This window comes from Idiotropiscis lumnitzeri, chromosome 12 (assembly GCF_059441095.1).
Source record: "Idiotropiscis lumnitzeri isolate Australia: NSW breed Sydney's pygmy pipehorse chromosome 12, RoL_Ilum_1.0, whole genome shotgun sequence".
NCBI lineage: Eukaryota > Metazoa > Chordata > Actinopteri > Syngnathiformes > Syngnathidae > Idiotropiscis > Idiotropiscis lumnitzeri.
The window spans coordinates 6,804,700-6,827,081 of record NC_142402.1 but is presented as its reverse complement, the minus strand read 5'-3'; the positions used below and the strand labels follow the sequence as shown (position 1 = coordinate 6,827,081).

General features: G+C 39.0%; 2 protein-coding genes across 4 annotated transcripts; one reads left to right on the top strand and one right to left on the bottom strand.

Annotated features, from left to right (window-relative positions):
* The first annotated feature begins 3,008 nt into the window (after positions 1-3,008).
* On the top strand, positions 3,009-9,307 carry ppp1r35 (protein phosphatase 1, regulatory subunit 35). 3 transcript variants are annotated; one of them, XM_088311378.1, is made up of 6 exons: positions 3,009-3,126; positions 4,508-4,729; positions 4,806-4,944; positions 6,635-6,747; positions 6,827-6,917; positions 8,777-9,307. In XM_088311378.1, exons 2-6 carry the CDS (start codon positions 4,547-4,549, stop codon positions 9,079-9,081), a joined length of 831 nt encoding a protein of 276 aa, XP_088167504.1. In that variant the 5' UTR covers positions 3,009-3,126; positions 4,508-4,546; the 3' UTR covers positions 9,082-9,307. The 3 variants fall into 3 exon arrangements, with proteins under 3 accessions (XP_088167504.1, XP_088167506.1, XP_088167503.1); XM_088311380.1 differs by lacking the exon at positions 3,009-3,126 and adding an exon at positions 3,139-3,347; XM_088311377.1 differs by lacking the exon at positions 3,009-3,126 and adding an exon at positions 3,139-3,406.
* Positions 9,308-10,385: 1,078 nt separating this feature from the next.
* Positions 10,386-12,440, bottom strand: klf17 (Kruppel like factor 17). Its single transcript, XM_088311256.1, has 3 exons — positions 12,273-12,440; positions 11,157-12,162; positions 10,386-11,073 (listed from the first exon to the last, which is right to left on the bottom strand). Exons 1-3 carry the CDS (start codon positions 12,348-12,350, stop codon positions 10,898-10,900), a joined length of 1,260 nt encoding a protein of 419 aa, XP_088167382.1. The 5' UTR covers positions 12,351-12,440; the 3' UTR covers positions 10,386-10,897.
* Positions 12,441-22,382: the final 9,942 nt, after the last annotated feature.

Genomic DNA, 22,382 nt, shown 5'->3' with positions numbered 1-22,382 from the left:
TTTGATTCAAGGTTTTGGTAGGCATCAGAAAATGGGGAAAGTTAAGTTTAAGTCCAGTCTCCATTAATGCCTTGTTTCGCATCATACACAAAGATAATAGGGTTGCTTTCATGGAGGACTAAGGAAATTATAATGTATTCATTAATGTTTGACTCTTTAAAATTATTTTTTTTTAAATAATTGTCAAAACTGTTTATTATTATTATTATTTGTGACCAATATATTAATTTGGGTTGGGCAATTTTAAGTGTTAATTTTGCATTAATTCACTGGTTTATTAATGCCAACAATCATTTTATCGTGCATTAATGGCGTCCGTACTATTTCTTTTCTAGTGAAAGTCTGTTCCTCCCAGACACTCACTTGTACCAGCGTAATGTAAAAAACTTTAACTGCATTCCATTACTGTTGGAGAAAAAAAAAACATAACCAGATTACAGGTACAGTTAATTAAAAATTTAGATTATTTTTTTCTGAAATACTTTTCTAATGTGGAAAAGAGAGATTGCACAGTCAAGTCCTCGTTGCTGGCTAAACAAGAAGGGAGAAGAGTGTGACTGTTTTGGATTGTTTTCACTGCATGACTTATTCATTTCGAATAACATTTATAAAGAAATGTTTCAACTGTCCAAATCATCCGGACTGCTTGTTATCATGTAGTATGGTGAACCGCTAGCATGCTGTTGCTACGCCTGCAACTTCTCAGTAAATACTTGCCCTCAGCTTTGCTATTTAAATGTCATTGATTTGTTTGGTTTTTTTTGTTTCTTTCAACATGTCTGGTATTGGAGTAATCCCAAAGTAATTAAATGTATACGAGTTACGTTAATATTAAAGTACTTTCATTACATTACCAACTGCATTTTTAACAGATAACTAGTAACAGTATGTATGTATCCATTTAATTGTCAGATGCACCTCATGTTTGGAATAAATGGGTCATATAATCTCAGACCTATAAATTGCTGACAATTGTTATTCAATTTAACAGTATAACATGGTCAAGTCTCTTCTCACAATTCATACTAAAAAAAATAAATTACAACATGGACCATTCCTGCTCATATCATATCGGATGATATCTGAAATCGGAATTACTCTAGACCGCAATATCGGTATCGGATCGGAAGTGAAAAATGTTGTATCGGGACACCCCAAGTGATGTTCCATCCAAAGAAAAAAATAATATGCACGTTTGTGTTTGATTCGCATTTTAATAAACAAAGTTTGGAAAACAAAATGCTTGCAATTGTCAATACTGTATTTCATTCGGCAAATTATTCACTGCAATTTAAAACGTTAGTAATGCACATTTGCACTTGATGTATGAAAAATGTTTTTCAAAGAAATAGTTATTGATGACACTCTTAATTGCCCCTAGGTATGAGTGTGAGCGTGGATTGTTGTTTGTCTTCGTGTGACCTGCGATTGGCTGGCAACTAGTACAGGTTGTACCCCACCTGGGATTGGCTCACGCACCCACCGCGACCCAAGTGAGGAAAAGCAGCTAAGATAATGGATTGATAGTTATTGACAACATCGGGAATTTTCAGCAGGCATCCTCTTTTCCAGGCAAAGGATACATATTATGGCAGGCAGTAATTTTATTTCATAGGTGAACCAAACAGGTGAAACCTAACCATCAAGTGACTTAATCTGAGTATTCTGAGATTTTTAGGAACTGTAGCAAATATAAGCAAGATCCTTTTTTCCTAGTGTTATCCATTCCTGCGCAACACTATAGGAAAAGGTACTTGGGGATACCGATCCTCGTAGGTTTGTATCCCCCCCAGTCACTCAACGATGAACCTCAACCACCCTCAAATAACTTTATCTGCATATTCCTAGCATCATTTTGAGTAACTGTAGCAAATTTGAGCAGGATCCCTTGTTCCTAGGTAAAGTTACATGGGGATACAAATTCTGGCAGGTCCCAAAAGTGTCAAAAGTGTAAGCCCAAAAAATGTGATGGCACGTTCATTTATATCAGGGGTGGGCAAACTTTTTGATTGGCGGGCCACAATGGGTTCTAAAATTTGACAGAGGGGCCAGACCAGAAGCAGATGGATGGAGTGTTTTGGTAACCTCACCTCATCGGAGAAGAAAAATACATTAAATTTTAAATGAAAGTGAACAAAAGCATTACAACATTATATATGTCTTTGAAAAACCACAGTATTTAGAAAATAAAACATTAACAAGGTTTATTCAGTTCATTTTTTTCAAGTTCGGCGGGCCGGATTAAAACGTTTAACGGGCCGCATGTGGCCCCCGGGCCGTAGTTTGCCTACGGCTGAGTTATATGATAATGCATTTAAAATAAAACTGTGCTATACACTACTTCAGAATTTGGGGGATTTTGTCCTCATCCGCTTGATCGCTATTTTCAAAAGAAGTCATCGTAATCCAGCTCAAATATTACTATATCATGAAATACATATAATGCGCGCACAAAATACTAATTTGTGGGTTCAATTCACCTGAACAACTTTGACATCTGGGTGAGCAAATGCGTTTATTTTTAAGGTAAATCTGCTGAACCACAATTCAAAGCAATGTCTGATTTTCAATGGTTCATGCTATCTAACTTGATATTTACACAATTATTATTACAATTCCATTTCTTCAAGAGGAGTGAGTAGGCGTCAGTGGAATGAGGCTGGATGGAGCATTACGGTCCATATCGCCATCTTCTGGCCAGTAGGAGAAATGCTGCCGTGAGAACTTCAGAGAATATGAATCAAACACCCGAGCCGTATTTCAATTTGTCTTGTGCTCTGTTCTATTTTCGTTTTAGAAATAAAACTTATAAATCTAACTTTCTTTGAACTTTTGCTTACTTGTTCCAGACAGCAAACTGGAAAATCAAGCTGCATTTAAATTTTGATGTTTCTATTTTAAAATGAAAAATTAACAACTGTTTCCAAACACAATATCCAATGACACGGACCCGACCCATTACGCTTTGCGTCTTGTTACTTGTTGTGTGCGACAGACGAGTACATCGTGTCATAGTGAATCTTGCGGAGAACTACCACTAGATGTCACTGTGACATTTATGCATCAGAAACCGCAACCGGAAATGCCTTTAAGAACACCAATGTGGAGGGTGTTCAAAATACAAAAGTAAGTTTTCATTCCTCGTTAAAAACAACAACAGAAGATGTATATTATTATTGGACATGTCAGATACCCCTTTTCGTGACCCTGTCAGCTTTGATAGGTGGTACACTGGCAGTAATTCGCAATTAATCTCGTTGAAATCAACATTACATTGTCGTGTGTGGTGTGACTACAACCTAGGTCTGAAGCTCCGCAGGACAGAAACGGACAACAGCAGTTTGTTGGTAATTCGACATGAATTTAGGTCAAATCGCTGCTCTGCTCAACTAAGCTTCACTAACAGGTGACGCATTTAGTTTCGATGTCGCTGGAGTTTACCTCGTTACCTTCTTGAACCGAGCGGCTTTTTAATACAAACACTGCAAATTCTATACAACGACTTCACCATTACCGCGTTGGCGTAGATTAGTGACAGACCACCGTGCATTCCGACCGTGGTCAAAACCCGGCTGCAGAAATAAATAACTTTTTCTTCCCCGGGGCAATCGAAATTTGATGTGCAACAGTGCTCAGAAATAATAGCTGTCACTTAAAAGTGTTCATCCTAAAATTTAAAAGACAAATGGAAAAAATGGCGTAGTTCTGTCAGTGTGCATATATTCAACTCAAACGTTTTGCTTCAGCATAAACATGCACTGGTAAATATGAGCAAGCTGAACGGCAAAGTAATACATTAATGCTTGCAGTGGTAAATACAGCAGCTAAAGAGCAGAAGGAGCAGCATAATGCAGGGTTATCCGCCTATCTACATACTGGTTCTGTTCTGTGTGCTCCAAAGCTCCTGTAGTTAACCCTCCTAGTGTTGAATGCTTACTTCAGTGTTTAGTTTGACATCAGTGTTTTATAGGAGGGGATGGCAGCAAGAGTACTTTCTGCTTGCTCTCGTTCACACGTCGTCTTGTCTTCTTGCCCTGTGTGTTTTTTTTTTTTTTTAATCCAAATGTGCATGCAAAATTAGAAATGTTGCCACTTGCTATTTCTGTAGAAAACCATATCCACATTAATGACCCCATGTATAGAACCCCCCACCCACCCCACCCAACTCTCAGGGTGGGCATGGACCCCCCCCCCAAATGCCCGCCCATGACGCCGGGTCTGCTTAAATCATAAAAAATCTGTCATTATGTCATTAAACGAGACTCCTCTCCATCCGTTTTGTCATTTGAGAGAAGTTTGCACATGCCACATGGTTAGTTATATGTAGTTAATACCAAACTATTAATATTCTCCCTGGAAGTATGGGATCTCAACATGGCTTTGTAATAGCTGCAATTGATGATAAAGTGCTTTAAGTCCAGAAACTGGCACTTAACCCACATACATTCTGATAATCTTGTGTAGCTGCTTTGATCAACTTCTCAATTTTATGATGATTTTTTTCCAGAAACTTTGAAGGAGTGTTCCCCTGCATTTTGCTGTTAAGATGAAGGGCTGGGCCTCCTTCCTCTCGCCTCCTCCCTCACCATCAATGGCCCCTCTGCCTCTCTCCCCGTCCCCTGCACTGACACACTGTCCCGAACTTGACTTGTCTCTCATGGCCACCCCAACTCCCCTGCACCCAAAGCGTCAAAAAAACAAACAGTCACAAAAAAAGAGAAACACAAAGGTGAGCTATAATAGCCACTACAGCATTATTTAACTTTAGTTCACGTGACTAATGACATAACCGTTGCCCTTATTAGGTCTGCTTCAAAGAACCAGTAGTCGTGAAAGTAATACCAGAGCCACAAATCCAACCCATCAGTGATGCTCCACCTCAACAGCCAACCAGCAATCAGATGAGGTGGAGAAATAATCTCCATGGGAACAAGAATTTAAAAAGTGAGTGACTCTCATGTTTTAGTTTTGTTCTTTCTTCAAGTGTACTCATTTTTCTGTGACAACCCCTTCTGACTTCATGACCCAGAGTACACCTACACACTGACAGTTTGGTTGTACTCACTAGGCCAGTGGACTCATGCTGTTCCTTTATTGCATCAGCACGTCCTCCATTTAGCCCTGCACAAAATATTGGGACAACAGAAAGTGAAAAAGAGTTTTATGCAATATCTCAACAAATGTTTTTCTCAATCTTCACCAGTGTTTTCAACACCTAATACTCCATCATATTTTATGTATTTAAAAAAGTAATTTGTACAATTTTTAATGATTCGTATTTTTATTTGGATGGATGGATTTATTGGAGTATGAATTTTATTCAGCATTTTCAGTACATCTAATTCTAATCATTACTTTAGAACATTTTATTTTCCTACATTCAAGCACATTGTCAAGGTTGAACTGTGCTTGATGTTGCAGTGGCTTACAATAATAAATTCTAGTGTGTTTTAGGAATAAAACCTCTGCCTCTTTTTTCCTCATTTGATGCCCACACGGTGTTAACATGTTTTTTTTTTTTTTTTAACAATCCAACTGTTTAGCGCCATCCACAGGTTAACTCGAGAAATGCGTTTTTTGTATGCATTTGATGCAAGGCTCTGATGCAGTAGATAATCACAAAGTATCCTACCTGGGAAGGATTTAAATGACGGGCAATCACCAGCAGATGTCAACCGTATTATTTATCAGATCTTAGCCAGTACTCATTTTAGGGGAAAATAACACTGGGGCGAACTAATGTGCCTGTGCAGAGAAAAAGAAAGAAAAGAGGAACAATGCTGCTGATCAAAAAATGGATACATATAGGCAGCTGACACTGGAAGACACTCTCTTCAGAGTTGAACGCGACAAAGAGGTTGTCATCTGCTGATCAATATAACGCAAAGAGCATGCATGCATTTACCTAAGTGCATCACAAAATCCCTGTTCCATGAAACCGAGGTTGCACTGTATTTTTTGAGGTGATGTGTCATGTAAAAAGTTCAAGAATCACTGGCTTAGTGTGAGTGCATGTGTAAACAGCACTTTTCTGAGATTTCTAGTTAAAAGGTCAACTGCCTGATCTTAACGGTTTCACTGATATAATAGGTTTGCATGTAAGAATGACACCAGTAGTACCTTTCCTTGTCAGAGAGGCGTGTTCACGTGAGCACACAGAAGTGACTTTAACAAACTTTTCCAGCGTTATTTCATTGTGCAAATGCATTTATAAGGATCCTAAAAATATGTAGATTATTTTAACATTAAGAAAACTTTTTTTCTTTTTAAGAAGACTTTTTTTCTGCCAACTTGAAGAAATGAAAATAAATCAAATGGACGGCTGAATTTTGCCAATGAAATGAAGCATGAATTACCACACCTGATAGAACAGACACGCAAATATAAAAGACATAAATGTTTATTGAATATGCATCTGGGAAAATGTGTTACAACATCCCTTTTGGTTTTTTTAGTGGCGCCCAGTGAGATATGGATAGAGCATAGGGGGGTGTGGCCATATTCCTCATTTAAAGTAGGCTTTTTGGATGGAAAAGAAAATGATGACTAATTTGAGTTTCCTGATCAAAAAATGTATAAAATGAGCTGCCATCATGGCTGGATAATTCCTTTAAGACCACTTCTCCTCTGATAGCTGGAATCCTAAGCCCGAGAACCGCTACTGTATCCTTTGACCATCCAGACCACCTTGATGAGGTGGAACTCAACAGCACCTTGGCTCTGAAGGCAGAGCTCTTGGCATTACAGGTATTCTACTGCCTGTGATCAGTGGGGAGATTTTTTTATCATGGTAACAATCATTTCCAATGTTTTTATTTGTTTCCAGGGGGCTGAGTTTGACACCCAAAAAGCTGTTCAGGAGACATTACAGAAAAAGGCGCAAACGAAAAAACAGATCAACAGCAGAGCAACACAAGGTAACTTGATAGTTTTATTTCAGTACTGGTACAGTGAAAACAAATTTCTTATTAATTCGACCCACCTCAAACAATAGTGTTATTACTAGTGATGGGTCCAACGACACTGAGGCGTCGATGCGTGTGCCGAGCTTCCAGGGCAAACCCCGTGTACTGCTTTAAGAAAGTCACGTGACCACTACCGGAACCGTGTCGACACAGCGGTCGCGCGCCAAACTGTGTTTATAAGGAAGCGCATCTGTCAACAGGATGCATGCTCAAAACAAGCATCAAGTTATTGGCGCGTTACTCTGCGTTAAATATCCGCAAGATGGGAGACGTCACTGGTAAACACAAGTTTTCTGCCGTGTGCGCACTCAGACGTGCAGCGCCATATGTCAGCAGGACACGTTGCACGTACGGAAACCCGCTCTTATACTGGAAGTCCATGGAGGCAACGTTCCCTCACCTATTTATATTGGCCACACAGGTGTTGTGCACACCGGCCTCTTCAGTGCCTCTTCACAACACTTTTACTTAGGCATTCAGACAGATTTTCACTTAATTTATCAACTGCGTCTTGAATATCAAAGATTCTTTTATGAAAGTACGTATATGTAAAAATAATGTGAATGCAAATGCCTAATCAATGGAATTGGATGAAATTAGTTTGACAGATCAGTGTCAGATGACCCTGTCAAATGTTTCCTGCAAGTCCACCAGGTGTCAGTGTTCAGCAACACAGTGTCAATAAAGTGCGTCACTGTGTCGAAACGATACAGGATGCCTCATCTACCCATCACTAGTTATTACTGTGCTTGTTAGATTTTAATAAATAAAAATCACTAAGGATATATAAGGCTTCAAAATTGTGACTTGGATCGTAATTGGTCGCTGGTTTGAATTTTATACGAAATCACTGCTCGATAGTAATCTCATAATTCCCTCAATCTATCAGGGACTTCATTAATCGGATCCACAAAGTAAAACTTCAAAGCAAACGCAACCTCGTTCACTCCGGCGGCCGTATTGTATATTTGAGCCCGAAAACTAAGCAATTTTTAGGCTATTTTGCGTCAACGGAACAAAGCGTAAGTTCTGCCTCTACACACCCGACCAGCCAATCACAAAGTTAGAGTGTTTGTGCGGATTTATTTATTTTTTTGTCGCTGGTAAAAATTCTGAAAATCATTCTTTGAAAAAAAAAAATAGAGGGTTTGTATCGTATAATTTTAACATCGCTTTAATTCAAAATAGATTTCACCTCTCAGCATAGGTTACAGGAATTTACAGATGTATTACAGATATTCAGCCAATCACAGATGTAACCAGCAGGCAAGCCTTTTGTTTTAACTAACACAGAAATTGTTTCATTGTTGACAAGACAGCCAACATGTGAAAGTAATAAGTTTCTTTACAATATTGCTGTCTTTGAAGAGTAATGCCTTACTCAAGTTTCAGCTGCTTTTAAATTACTTATACTTTTTTTTTTAATCTGCGATTAATTTAATAATGATTTCGGCACTTTAAAAGGAAAATGCAAATTTTGTTACCATACTGTCGTGCAGCTGGTAACGTTAACTTGTAATGTAGATATTTAAACTATATAATGAGGGCTTTAATATTAAATGCTTCAACTCTAGGCAGCCGAAGCTAGTTCACGAACTGATGTGGCGTAAGTAGCACAGAGAATGCCTCCACAGTTCACAAACAATGGAAAGCGGCGATGGTGGTTAAAGGGTGAGGGTGCACCTTTATTGTTGTTTTTTAACAGGATTGTTGAGTTCATTGTATTTGTTTTCTAAATTTGGGTCAGCATGTGTGGCATCTTGGTCGTGCGACTTGTTTTTCGTTTCTAATATCTGTACTCATTTCCTCAGGAATTAACGTCTCTCGCTCTCAGACGCTTTTCACCTCATTGGTCAGCGTGGATGTGCCAAAGAGTCAGCTGACAAGCCAAGCCGTTAAGGACAGACTTATTTTGCCGCCACCACCCCGAAGTCTTGAAAATAAAGCCGCAGAAAGCCCCTCCCCCCTCATCTTTTTGACTTCTGACTTGTTTAGACAGAAGCCCCTCCCCGCAGAGGAGGAGCAAGTCAATAGAAACCCGATGCCAGGAACTTGTCCCGCCTCCTCAACATTTGACCTTTGCAGACGAAGGAATCGCTGGGAAGCAGCGCCATAATACACCATTTATTTGCTCTCTATGTGATGTCAAAAGTCAAGGTCATTCAATTGATGCTGCTTTCACTTGTATCATCCGGCCTTTTTCTATTGCACTTGTCCTTATTCGGGCTCACGACAAATTACAGTAAGGTGTAGCCTGCCTTAGTTGACTTACGGTATCAAGTGGGGTACATTCTGTATTGCTTGTATGTGTATTTAACAATAAAGTATTTTTATGTTTTGTAGTTGTGGAAATTATGTTTGCTTATGATGTGAGGTAATTTATTTTTATGCATGAGTCTCATGGCTGCGAAGTTACTGTTTGTGACACCAGTTACACCTGTCATGGTTTGTCTCTGTCAAAATACAAACAAACAAACCAAAGTATAAAGCAGCGAATACATTACAAAGAAAAGAGTCATTGTGCTTTTTTGATATGATTTGTGTTTCAGCAATTGCTGTTTGTAAAACCATGGTCATTCTGGTTGTCTGTTTGGAATCAAAATACGAATTGCCTGCCTCAAATGATGATGCTACGCTGCAGCACGTCCCATTGGACAAACTACAACAAGCCCCAAATTATAGTCTGATGCGCTTATTGTAGTCTGACTGAACGTTTAATTATTTTTAATGAAATTGATGAAAACCGTAGTCAGGTCAGTTTTTACTTTACCATAGAGACATTTAATATTATAGCCCATATTATATAGTTAAATATCCTCATTTCAAGTTAACTTTATCAGCTACAGTGTGGTAGCATATTTTGCATTTTCCTTTTGTGTCGAAATCATTATTAAATGTATCTCTGATTTAATTTTTAAAAAGTAATTTAAAAGAAGCTTGAACTTGAGTAACTCATTACTTTACAAAGACAAGTAACTAGTAACATATTACATTTTGGAAGTAAATTGTCCAACGCTGCTTCTCAGTACAGATTGAGGGTAGTTTACTAACACCTTTGATCTCACCCTGTGACTGGCTGGCAAACTGTTCGGGGTGTGGTGCGCCTTTCGCCCGTAGTCAGCTAGGATAGGCTCCAGCCACCTCCCTCGACCCTGTACTGGATAAGCGGTGTGGATGATGATATGACCTTTGATCTCAGGGTGAAGACTGACTGCCATTATAGCACCAACCGCCAGACGGCAGTCTTTTACAAGCAGTGAACGTATCCCCTTGCAAGACCCCAGCTGGTAATTAATTTATTATATAATTTAATACGTATATAACTAACAAATAGGACAGAAAATTACTTTTGACTTTGCGCGTATTGATAATATAAGGGTAATAACACCGTCGCATGGGAAGGAAAAGTGCACACAGATATTCCTGAAAGTACATTTATTTTAGAGCCCTGAAACACATACACATTTCATTCTCGGAAAGGGAGATAGGTCGGTTTCTCGCAGAGCAGTTGAATTGATTTCTTCATCTTAAAAAAATTAATTTAAAAATATGTCCTTGCAATCGCAACTGATTGCACTTCACTTTTCCCTTGGAACCTCACCTTCACATTGGAAAAGGAGGCTTGATTTCCAATACGCACACACTTACGTTCATCATGATAGGCATCATGGGAAATTTTGGCATAGAAAAATATACAGCAAAATGTAAAACTCCATCAGTATCAAAGTCATATGACTGTAAACATTAAAATGTAAAAAAAAATAATAATACACATATGGGTCCTGCCCAATGTGCAGTCCCTCTTTTTAAGGCACTCAGTAACAGTCAATAACTTAGAAGACACGCTGAAGTGGTCATAATTTAACTCAAAGTATAAACAGGTATGTACAAACAAAGCATTGCAATTGAGTCAAGGCCGCCACTGTCAAAATCTACATGTGCCTTTTCATGTGAAGGGCCAAGTGGTCAGAGCGGGAGAAGGCCCTCTCGCAAAGATGACACTGGAACGGCCTGTGTCCAGTGTGCTTGCGAAAGTGACGCGTCAGTTCGTCCGACCTCGCGAACTTCCACCCGCAGCCTTCCCAGTTGCAGTGGTAAGGTTTTTCACCTGAGGGACGAGAGGAACACATGTATTTATACTACTGCGTATTTCTGTGACAAAAGTCGCTGTTAGGAAAACTCGACGCTCACCTGTATGAGTCCTCATGTGGGCTTTGAGATGCGAGCTCTTAGTGTATGTTTTCCCACATCCTGGGAATTCGCAGTTGTGCGTGGCGGCGCGCTTTCGGGCCCACGACCTGCGCCCTCTCTTCTGCTTGAGGCCTCTCGCTTCTTCTTGTCCGTAGAAGTCCATCATAGACGGTGAGGACGGTGGAGTGAGCATGACCCCTTGCGCGGAATGCGCCTGCAACTGATGCTGCTGCTGGTGGTGGATGTGAGCGGGCTCTGCGTGCATGCTGTACTGTCCTTGGAAGCGCGTGGACATGTGTTGTGCGTAATGGTAAGGGCTGCCGTAGCTGTTTTGGAGGTGATGGTTAGTGAGGCTGAGCTGCACTGAATGACTGTCTGTGCGTCCCAGTGCTCCCTGTTGCATGGCGAGGGGACCGAACCCAATGCCTGCTGTCTGATTGTGCTGGTGCATGAAAGCAGCATGCCCCATAAAGTCCCCACCGGCCAACATACACGACTGGCCACTGGACTCGGTTTTAATTTTGTATCCAAGCGATGGTGGCTGGAAGTGGTGCGTAATCAGATTGAGCGCGCCCAGCTCAGTGTACTCGCGTCCATCTCTTGCCGCGTTGTCCGCGCACCCCGGCGAACTCTGCTGCGGGTAGTTGACGTCAGAGGCAAGAAGTTCTGCCATGAGGCTCCGATCTGTGAAGCGGACCGCGCCGTGGTAGTTGTGGAACTGCTGTGTGGAAGGCTGATCGGCGCACTCCGAAACCGAGCTACCGCTGCAGCTTTCCGGGGACTCAGGTAGCGCATAGGCGCACGGCTGAGGCGAAGACGTGTCCCCGCTGCCGTCGGCACTGATGCTCACAACATCCGAACCGAGGGTATTCGATAAGATGAAATCGAGGTCCACGAATTTGCCCAGCTCGTCGTCGTCTCTGGATGACAAAACCGGAGACTTGAAGATGCTGAACTGCACTTGGATGTCAGTTGCACTGCCGATTGCACGTTCATCTTGACACCGCTAAGGAGTCCAACAAAATGACATTTTGTTATGGAGTAAGTGAATGAAATTAAATGCTAAGGTAAGTATACAGCAAATATAACAAGTTAGCAAAAGTTTGAAATACTCACACTGGTAAAAGGACCGGTCGACTGGAGACATGAAAACGATGCAGTGCTGGTGGGCATCGCTATGTCAGTTAAAGCCATGCAGACCGCTGAGCTCAAGTAGGGCAAAACAAGAATAAAATAAATTAGAAGTGTAAAAACCAAAAAAGAGTTTCCCTTCTGTCCATGGAGTGCTGTTTGTTAAAGAATGCCGGACGAGCGGTCGGAGTCTCTTATAAGTACCTTGACTCACACTGGGGGGGCGTGGAAACGCCCCCACTCGTTCCATCCATTCCTTTCCATCAACGCACACGTACCACAGCACCAGGTGCCATACATACATGCAGGTAGGTTATCTAAACGTTTAGTTCAGTCCTTACCGGTGCACGTAATGTAATGGTTAATCCATTTCACGCACACGCTAGTAGTTGTCATTTTGGTGGATAAAACTATTTTCGCCTCACACATTAAAACATATACCTGTGAAGTGTCGACAGCACGTTTGAACAATACTTTATTTTCTAAATGCTCGAAATTAAAATAACAGATTTTTTTATATCCCGCACAGACCGACTTTGAGTTTGAATTCGAATCATAACATTTATCTTCTGATGGTTCCCTCTTATCTTTTTTCAACAGACTCTCATGCCGCGTCATTAATTTGTCCTGAATTGATCCGTAAATGGACGATGTGTATAGGGCCCATCGAAACGACCCGTTAATCTGGCTGTTAAACAAAGGACTACACGTTTCTTTAATGACCCCCCCCCCCCCCTCCCACTCAACTGCCCCGTGAGACCCCGCAGTCATTGCTATGATAATGTTATCATAATGGCCTACAGGTGTCTGGCTTACCTCACAAAACAGAAAAAAAAGTGTGTGACTTTGGTCACTTAAAACGTTGGTCAGATCTGACTTGACTGGGTTTTTTTTTGGACCATGCTGTCAAAGGGATATTTTTTTTGAATGAAACTTTCTGAACCAGCACAAGTATATGAAATAGAACATCAACACTCAGAATAAATTATTTTAAATAGTAGTTTATTGATCTTTATGTATTTTATTGATATATTTCATCCAACACATAATCTTAATTTAATATATTATTTAAACAGATTAAAAAAAAGAAAAATATTGCAGGTTGTGAATATTATATTGATCTAATAATGATGACGTATACATACATGTATAAAATACTGCATATCAAACTTCTGACAAAAAAAAAATAAAATTTTAAAGAGCAAAACTATGTTATATAGAAAAAATACTTATTTTTTTCATCTGCTCTAGCATGGTTTTATATAGGCTCCTGAAATGGTAGTGCATTTCATTAATTCTACAGGCCTGGCTTATATGCAAAAGAAATTGCATCACTTCCTATAGTCAAACAAATTCTTCAAACTTAGGAAAAGTACCCACTTAATCCCGTTTTTTTTAGAATTTTAATAGATGTGTAAAGCTGATCCTGTTTCCATAAAATAATAACTTTTTTTTCTTGAGCAAACAAAATTTGACATACATGTGCCCCCTACAAGGTAAAACATCTTTTATCATGTCTTTTCAATGGTTTGATCAAATTCATCTAAGTCAGGTAGAATACAACTGTCGGAAACAGACAGAAAGACAGAGATAAAGAACCACCTCAGGCTCAGGTTTCTCCCTTTGTGGCTCTTTTAAAAGGAGGAAGCCGTCCAGCTTGAGTGTTTTCTAAACACAATTACTGAAGATTACAGTCAGACAGAGCCCAGGCATACCATCTTATAGATACACAAAATTGCTTCAGAGTTTACAACTTTACAAAGAAGAGATAAAAATGGGTTTGGTTAAAAGTTTGTTTTTTAACTTAATTTTCCTCCTTTAAAAAAATGAGTTAACATGTAGATAAAAGAAAATGTACTTAATTCTCCAACAACCTGAATTATGAAACAACAACAATAAACGTTATCTTATTGGCTTTCCATTCTGAACAACTAGATATACTTTAATTCCGACAAAAAGCTGTGTTGTGATTCTTCCTTTGTGTGCCAACATGTTCAAGAAACGACCTTTATCACATTTGGGGTCACATTATTTTATTCATAGATATCATTGTTTGCATGTGTGTGCGTGTGTGTGTGTTGTGTGAAAAAGTGTCTATTGTTTTACAAACAGGAGCTTTTGTTTGGAATGAGCAGTGAAATTCACACATGCGCAAACAGCAATTACACTTCTTCCAAAACAATGTTGGGGAAAACCAGTTTTAACTCCAATGAATACCTTAGCTTCCATGGGATGAACAAGACAGCAACGTTTGTTACCTTATGGAAAGAGGTCAGAAGTTGGAGAGGAGAAATAAGAGCAACCTTCTGCAGATAATCTTGGGACAAGGATTTAGGAAGAACATTCGCCTCAGGATTTACAATTCAGCCATTTGGACTCTTCCTTTGGTGATACAACAGCTGGACTTAGATTGATTAGATGGCCACACAAAATTTGGTGCTGATATAATGTACATTTCCTGCACTAATGTTACATCTCACACATAAAATCCTTTCAGGATCAATCAAGTCTTGATCTCATGTTTGATATCAGGAGTTGTAGCACGTTTGTAACATGACATGATCCCGTTTGCTAATCAAACCGCTTGATATATCAAACAAAAGATAACTGCCCCGCCTCAGTGTTTAGTTAGCGATGGCACTAAAAGGTTTATCTAGCACCATTAAGCAGACGGCTCAAGGTGGCTAAATGGTTTAAAAGTGTTCAGCCCTAATGAAGATATCACCAGTTAGCCTAATGAGATCAGGTGGCCACATACTAAGCAGTATTTAGCATATTGGTGGAATGAATTTGTCTACGATTGAGATTGTTTGAGATTTATTGTACACATGCTGATGCTTTGAGAACGGGTGAAAGAGCATTTTCCAGTTTCAAGCGGATGATGAAGATACATATGGAAAAATTAGCAGAACAGAATATGACACTGAACACAATGTGATTTAACCAAAGCACAGTAATAATTTAGCATAAAATATCCTTGTCAAAACCATATTAATACTAAACGTGTTCATTCTGGCAAAGAGAGAGAATTTCAAGCCAGTGTCGACGAGTGTTCCTTGCCACAAGCACTTTGACGAAGTCGGTTTTTGTAACCGTTTTGCTAATGTCAAAGGGTTAGCAAAAAGGTAGGCACGATTGCAGTGGTGTATTGTGACAGCTTGTGTGTGATTGACGGCTGTGATGTATTTATGCCGAGTGGGCATGCGCTGAAGAAGAACGGCAAGAAAGGAGAAAAAAAGATAAGAGCAAGTGATGACTGTAAGTGTGAACAAGAAGCTGAGGAGAATGAGAACGTTGGACAGTAAGTGTGTATATATAACTTAAATACCTTATCAACAACAATGCAGGAAACCAACCCACTATAACATTTGGTCCCAGTACGAGCAGAATAACTTACTGTTCATTGTTTACATCGCGGCAGATCAAATTTAAAACAATAACGCAAAACTACTAACCCCAGTCCATATATTTTACCCTTCTTCCAGTCTCGATGAGTCTCAGCTCCACACAATTTCTGGTATTCTGCCAAAATATCCTACCCTACCAGAGGCTGATTTGACAGCAACGCAATATTTTTGATCTCCTGAGCTTCTGGCTCGTACGTGTATGGTCCAACGAACAGAATATCAACAAGCTCCTCTTCCTGCAACTCTTCAAATACCTGGATGCGTTTGATATTTCGCTTTCTGAGTCAATTTGGAATGACGTCACACTTCCGGGATTGCCGCTTGGCAGAATCTCACTTCAGGAAAACGTTTAGTTTTTTCAAATATAACAAATAGAAATATTTTTTATCATGCTTTACTCTTTGTATTCTGCATAATTACTATAATTGTGACTCAGAAAGTTTTAATTTTTGCATTTTCCGAACTTACTTCACACTGCCCTCCACAACATTTCTCACCTAAGTTCAACATGAACTTGAATGAACCCTTTCAATAACATGACTCTTTTTGTTGAAAATGCATTTTTGTAAGAAGCACATATTGGCTGCCAACTTCATCTTGGTTTACATCACTGCTGTAAAATAATACAAGAGATCATCTTGAATCGCTATTGTAGCGTCATCATAGTCTTAATCCCCAGGCGAAACTAGTTCCTGCTTGGCCTGAGTTTTGGTGGCATCTTTAACACTGATGTTACAGCAATTGTTACTTTAATCTCTATAGTTTGTTGCATTATATGCAGATACTAACATTACCGGGAGAGGTTTTGTGTGTTCCTTGGAATCATATTACGTCCAGCTGAAATTGGCCTCAATAGCTACTTGCCTTTGACAAAATAACTTCACTTTCGAATGATTTTAGAACCTGGTCCATGGTTTGATTTATGCAAACGTCTAACACAATTTTAGCTCCAAAGTAGTAATTACTAACAGTGCAGTGCTAACACAGCACAATCTATATTAAAAATGAAATGGTTTGAATTTGTAATACATAATAAAATCCAGCTTCACTCAAGTTTCAGGAATATATTTTTCATCTTTTCATGAGAATTGCACAAATATATGACAAGAAATAGCCCATACATGTTTCAATACTTTCCGCCTTTGTTTATAAACCCCAACTCAAGTCTAGCAGCTGTTATTCAACCCGATCTTGCACTTTTATCCAAAGTAGGGAAGAAACCTGTCTCACTCCTTTTTTTCCTGACTCAGTTTCAGCCCACCCCCCCCTTCCACGAGCCTGCAGCAGAAACTGAGGATGTGTCCACTGCCTTTTACCAGCTCACTCACACCTCCGGGGCTATTTACCAGTTCCACCTGTTATCGGCTATGTGTGTTTTTCATCAAGGTGGATTCAAGAAAAAGATGTAGAAGTTCATAAAAATACTAAATGTAATGAAATCTTCAGCCTGTATGAAGAATATTATCGAACTACATGCATTCTTAGATATCGGATTAATCTTAAATTGGCAGCAAAGCATATTGAAGCCTACATTGAATAGTTCATCAAGTTTTACAAGAACCATGCACTGGACTGCTGTTCACTCACCAATAATTCATCTTTATTTTCTTTCTGAAGAGGAAAGAACATCTTCGTGGTGGACAGGTAGGACAAATACAACAATTCAAATAAAGGGAGTCAATATTGTACACACTGATGTGGCAGTATTTGGATGTGAATCAAAACATGTTTGTAAAGTGTAGCATTACAATCTTTTTCCCACTGGCATTAGTCATTACAAACATGCTGTGAATGTTAATAATGAATGTTCTTTGAATATTGAAGGCATTCAAATGTCACAAGACATTTAACTTTTAGTGGAGATGCGGACAATGATGAAATTTTTGTGAGCACATTTTTAATAATGCAGAGACTGATTGCGGCTTCCTGCCCATCAAGCTAACAAATAAATAATGTAAAATAAAAATAGCAAGAAACTTCGAACATTCTGATGACACTGCAGATGGCGCCTTTGGTCATTTTGTGCACCAGCAATTAGTTGGTTGCAGGTTGAATACAATAGGTTTAAATAGTTTTTCTTAATGAGGTGTATGTGCTAAAACAGACAAATGGCATTGAGATGCTGTAGTAGTATATAATGTGTGTGATGTGTTCGAACGCAATCTGTATACTTTTTTTTTTCCGTAGCGTATCATCTGTCTTGACTAATGTAGCTCATCTTTCACTGGCTTAGCTGCCTTACCGCTAACCAACCATGACATTCTAGACACACGCCAAAGGGTCAAAATCAGAGCCATTGTTGTGCTTTTGTTCGACACACAAGAAAAAACACTAATTGTGGCACAAATGCAGCCAACCTGTTCAACTTGAAGAAAGGTTACATGCGTCAAATGATGAAGCGCTCTCTAAAAATACCACTATTCTTTCCTTCCCTTCACGGGCCATATAGAATCAAATGACAGCTGGCTCGCTATGTGGGTGAGCGGGAGGCCAACAAGTGATATATTGTAGCCCAACACTTTGCGTATTTTGTGTCACATGTCACTGTTGCACATGTCAGAGTTCCATTCCCACAGGGGCCACACATGCATATTTGAAATCTAACAGTTAAATTTGTGCTTGCCTGTCAAACAATCACTAAAATGAGTTTATTTGAATTGATAAATAGCACTTTAAAATTATCCTTAATGGGGGGAGTCAACACAAGCATTTTCTTTACAAGAATATGTTCTATGCAGGCCCACGAGTGGAATCATGGCATTTTGATTAATATTGCATTTGTGAAATCTGAGTTAAGCAGCAAAATTCACTCGTTTTTAGCCATCTCAGGAGGCGGCAGCCATTTTGTCAATTTCTCATGTAACGACCAGTCATCTGTTTTCTGAAGCTGAGCCATGATTGGTCACTTACTGAGCCCTGGGCAACTATGATGTCATTTTCAGTCGACAGAAAGTGGCAGAATTGCCGCTTCTTGAGATGGCTAAACATGGGTGAATTTTGCTGCTTAATTTATGTCCCATGAATACAATTTGGATCAGAATGCCATGTTTGTACTAATGAAGGCCCATGGAACATATTATTGCTAATTTTATTTTTGGGTGGGGGGTGATGTCCCCAATAAAGGGATACTTTATTAATTTTGCCATTTTCAGCAGTAAAAAGTACATATTCCGTTTATAAATCAATTTGATGTAATTTTCAGTCAACATGGTGTAATCTTCAGTCAACAGCAAGTGTCAAAATGCGTTTTTATAAGTTTTAATTTTACATGAAAAATAATGTCGTGATAAAATTAATTACAAACAAAATAAAAACTTTTACTGATGAAAATTGCTAAATAAGTAAAGACCCCTAAAAAATAGAGGGCAGGTGTGATTAAAACCTTCTATGTCTTGCGTACACCTGAACCTTTTTGTCATACCATGAATAAATACATACATATTTAATATTGATGATTCTCTAACAGTAGAACGAAGCACAACTGATTTTAGTTTCATTTTTGTTCGTGTCCGAAATTTTAATTTTTAATTCCTAGGCGTTGATTTTTTTTTAACTCAAATGAAACATAAAAATAAATATTTTCCCTTAAAAATAAATAAGTAATATACATAAATAAATAGGATAGGAATCAAAACAAAGAAAATGTCTTTGTTATATCGAACTTATCCCACCAAAAAGTTGAGCTACTTTCAATTCAATTCAATTTATATTTATATACATTTTACAGGCATTTAAACTTCTTTAAACTATCAGGAAAAAAAGAATGAAGAAGAAAATTCAGACATACTATTGCAATTTCACTTTCTTTTCATCAGTCATCTGAGCTTCAATGAGACATTTGAGACACTTAAATCAATTATAAAACACTTCAACGTGCCCCAAACAATGTGCTCACAGAGAGATCGTACAGTAAGGGTAAAAAAATGCGAAACAAATTTCGTGTAAAGTTTTGTGTAAACAGAAACATATTCTTGACGTTTAAGATCAAAAACTAATAGTTTTTGGGGGAATGTCACAGTTTTGTCTTCTTTAAAAGGCCGTAGGGAAGCATACAGGTGCTACAGTGTGAACAGTCTGAAATATTATGTTCCAAAAACACAATTGATTTGCTATTGTTTCATCTGAAGAAACTTTTTTTTTCAGTAGCTGTTGTCACCCATATGGCATCCGCTCAGCATGTTTGAACCACAGGTGAGCACAGATCAGTTATGAGTCACAGTACTTTCTTTTGTTTTGTCAATGGAAAAGTGTCAATAGAGCAATTAGCAATGCACTTATCTTTGCAGTTGGCAAAGGATTTTAGGAATTAATTCATTTGCCGTAGGGAATGGCATGAGCAAGGAAAATGTATTAAATTTAGCATAGAAAATTGCTGATCCATGATTTCTTTTTTGCACTTTTTCGAATATTGAACTAATCAATTGCTCAGCGGCAGCAGAAGTCCGGCCTCTATTGAGAGACATTCTAGTTTCTGTTTCTTCTCAGACATGGCAGCTAAGTGTTCTGAAAGCTGGAAGACAGACAGGAGTGCAAATAATTACCTTTCCCAGGTATCTGGGCTGATTGTGGGTCTGAGGCATGAGTGAAGAGGGCTCTGTTTCTGACTGTGTGTGTTTGTCCGAACACGGCATGTCCTTTTGACCTTGCCACACTGCAGACACACACCGGGAGACGGTTTTGTGTCCTCAGACAAGAGGTGTGCTTTCACCTGAGCAGGCCAAGCCAATTACACCCTTTGACCCCCTCGCCCTCCCCAAAAGACATTAGAGACAAAAGGGAGCGGAGATGGTTGAGTGACTGGAACAAGTCTTTGAGACCTTTCATTAGCTGGGCGAGGAGACTGGGAATTTTATGAATTTAGGAAGGATTTGGGGGGGTTAAATAATGTTGTCTTACAGTGCATATATTGACACTAATAAAAAGAACTTTTTAAATTCTTGTCAGAAAGTTACATCCTGGTTTCATCAGACCCCCTGACACATTTTCCCGCATGCGTAGTTGAGTTTTCAGGTACCCGCAGTGCATTCCTGAATGTGCATTCGAAAAACAGTTGGATAAAAAAAAAAATAATAATAATAAAAAACACAAAAAAAAGGACCAACACCACTTTTTATTTAACCCCAAAAGTTGAGTCAAATGAACAGCCCCAATATTGTACAAAAAAGGGATGTTTTGCATAAAGCAACTCAAGAAATTGTGTTCTTTTGTACATTAAAGTGGTTCATTCATTTAAACTAACTTTTTAGGTTTAATGAATAACTTATTTTTTGGCCCAATTTGGGTTTGTTTGGACCCAACTTATGTTCAGACTGCACCCTTACTTTCGATACTTTTTGAGTATAGTCCATAACCCAATTTTCACTCTTGAGGTTCGTATATATTGATATATTAATAGCACAGAATTGAGATGCCCATCATGACTGTAGGTCACCATTTATAACATGACAAAACCTGGGAATTGAACAGGGGGGTGTAGACTTTTTATAGCCACTTTGACAAGTTGGTCACCAGGAAAAACTCTTTGTGTAACCTCATGGCTCGTCATGATATTCTGCATCCACTTTTCAATCCAATTTACATCTGTTCATTTTGTTGTTGTTTCGGTATTTTTTTTCCTTGTTGGAATTGTCTTTGTTGGTCTGTCGACAAAAATCTAGCTTTGAGAACCGAGGGTCCATCCATCCATTATCTAAGCCGCTTATCCTGTTTTGAATTCCCCTGCAGACTACGAAACAGCCCAAATTGCTGGGCTTCAACACCACTCAATTTTCATGTATTGTTAACATCTTTCCCAAACTACGAGCTTTGACTTTGCCTTTTTCTCACAAAAATGTCATTAAACTTTTTAAGCAATACAAAAAAAAATGTTTCTTTCATATTTGCAGTTCATTGCAATTTATCAGCGAGCTTGCATCGCTCTCATGAGGACAAGTTCTGTGTAGTCATGTTATCTCCCATATCATCAAGACAAACACATGTACTGCTCCTTGAACCAGCACCAGAAGACCTTCCTACTTTGCGGGCTCATCAGGGGGCAGCCGAGCACATTTATCAAGCACTTTGCATTTTGCCAGAGTTGTCATTCTGGCCACTTGTCATTATCTGTGATTAATGGTGCCATTTTCTTGAGAATAGTGCTGACAGGTTAAGTCTTATGCGCTGTGCAAACCCCTCTAAACGCGGAGGTGGTCTGTAGATGTTTTGCACACAACTTGGCCAGCATACATTCATCTTTTGGCCTTTTTAAATGGGGTTGACATGTTTTCTCGCCCCCAATTTGTCATGATATGTGCTTACTGGCTTTGCTATGTAAAACCCTCCTCTCCCCCAACCTTCTGTCACATCTAGAGGCCTAATGGGATCCACTTCAGATAACTGTTGTTTGACCAAGTCTGCCTCCAACCTTTAATGGTCTGTTTCAACAAGCAGAGCAACAAAAACAAACTTGAGAAAAGAGATAATGCACGGCACCATTACTTGGACAAGAGCCCAACAGAAACTCACGTACATGTAATTAGTGACCTTTTCACCTTCACATGGAGATTTGAATATGTCAATTGGATGATTTGTGCAAATATTGGAGAATTGCTAACATACTCGAAATAAACTTATAGCAAACTCCAAATCACTAAAATGCTACTTTACTCACCTTGCTAATTCAATATTTTAAAGAATATTTTCTATCATA